Here is a 1,233-nt window from a genome sequence, read left to right as displayed (position 1 = left end):
AGATCTACTGCATCAGAATTCTGATGGCAAGAGCTCCCCGGGTGATCCTGAAGGAGCAGGTGGGATCATTGGAGATTGACATATTGCTAAAGGATCTGAGGTTGATCACTTCTTGACCTTTTGGCTAAGATAAAGTGCAGGATCCGAGGTTGCATAAATAGAGGCTCAAATTTCAATTTGTATATAGCAGCTAGGGGATGCAGAAAACGCACTGAAATTCTCTGACATCCGTTTCCTTATTGGTAAGTGGGGCAAATGAACCGCTGAGGATGCTGCTTTGAAGATTAATTGTAATACGTGTACAATTTACCCAGGCTGTTGCCGGGCACATAAGTGGCAGCTATTAACAATCACCCTCATATTTATATAGTAACTTCAGAAATATTCTAGGCCATGTCACCGAATAAAAACATAAACCAGGATGATAATATCATTCTGAATCAGGCACAATATATTGTCAAATAGTGACTTCTTTGGCTAACATTTGAATCTCCTTTCCACTTGCCAGCTCTCAAAAGTCTACGGCCCGGTGTTCACTGTGTACTTTGGCATGAAGCCCACGGTGGTGCTACATGGGTACGAGGCTGTGAAGGAAGCCCTGATCGACAGGGGCGAGGAGTTTGCTGGAAGAGGAAGTTTCCCAGTGTTTGATAAAGTTAGCCAAGGGTTTGGTAGGTGTGCGTGTGGAATAGGGATGGGGAGGATGGAAAATAGGAATTTTAAGATCTCTTCAGAAAGCTTGGCCCTTGGTGTGGACGCCAAGGGACAGCTTCCTCCTCCTTGTCTGGGACCTCTCTGCCAATTTCTGTTTCCCTCCTTGTAGGAATCCTTTTCAGCAGTGGAAAGAGATGGAAGGAGATCCGGCGCTTCTCCCTCATGACCCTGCGGAATCTGGGCATGGGGAAGAGGAACATTGAGGACCGTGTTCAAGAGGAAGCCCGCTGCCTGGTGGAGGAGTTGAGGAAAACCAATGGTGGGTGATTCTATGCACTGTAACCCTGACCTTAACCTTTCAGGGCGGTCAGCTCCTTCATATGGGTGTGGTGTCAGCCTCCCGCGGAGGAGTGAGGGTCTGAAGCAGAGCGCAGGGAGGTTTTGTGTGTCTGTGCTCCTTGTGCGTGCATACCCTTGATTGTGCATAGTGTGGATACAAAGGGTCATTCGTTCCTATTTTCTCTAAACTTTAACTATTTTCACATCCGAAATCACAAAGGATATTTTTGAGTCTCATAT

At 46.6% G+C, this 1,233-nt stretch overlaps 1 protein-coding gene across 1 annotated transcript; it reads left to right on the top strand.

Moving 5' to 3' along the window:
• Positions 1–499: 499 nt before the first annotated feature.
• LOC102765988 (cytochrome P450 2C18-like) lies at positions 500–981 on the top strand (the record flags this gene model as incomplete). Its single annotated transcript, XM_006768255.2, has 2 exons — positions 500–671; positions 824–981. Coding segments are annotated over 2 exons (330 nt in total), but the record flags the coding sequence as incomplete, so codon positions are not given.
• Positions 982–1,233: the final 252 nt, after the last annotated feature.

The sequence above is a fragment of the Myotis davidii genome, unplaced genomic scaffold (genome assembly GCF_000327345.1).
Source record: "Myotis davidii unplaced genomic scaffold, ASM32734v1 scaffold9583, whole genome shotgun sequence".
In the NCBI taxonomy this organism is placed as follows: Eukaryota; Metazoa; Chordata; class Mammalia; order Chiroptera; family Vespertilionidae; genus Myotis; species Myotis davidii.
This window is presented reverse-complemented; position numbering and strand designations above follow the sequence as displayed.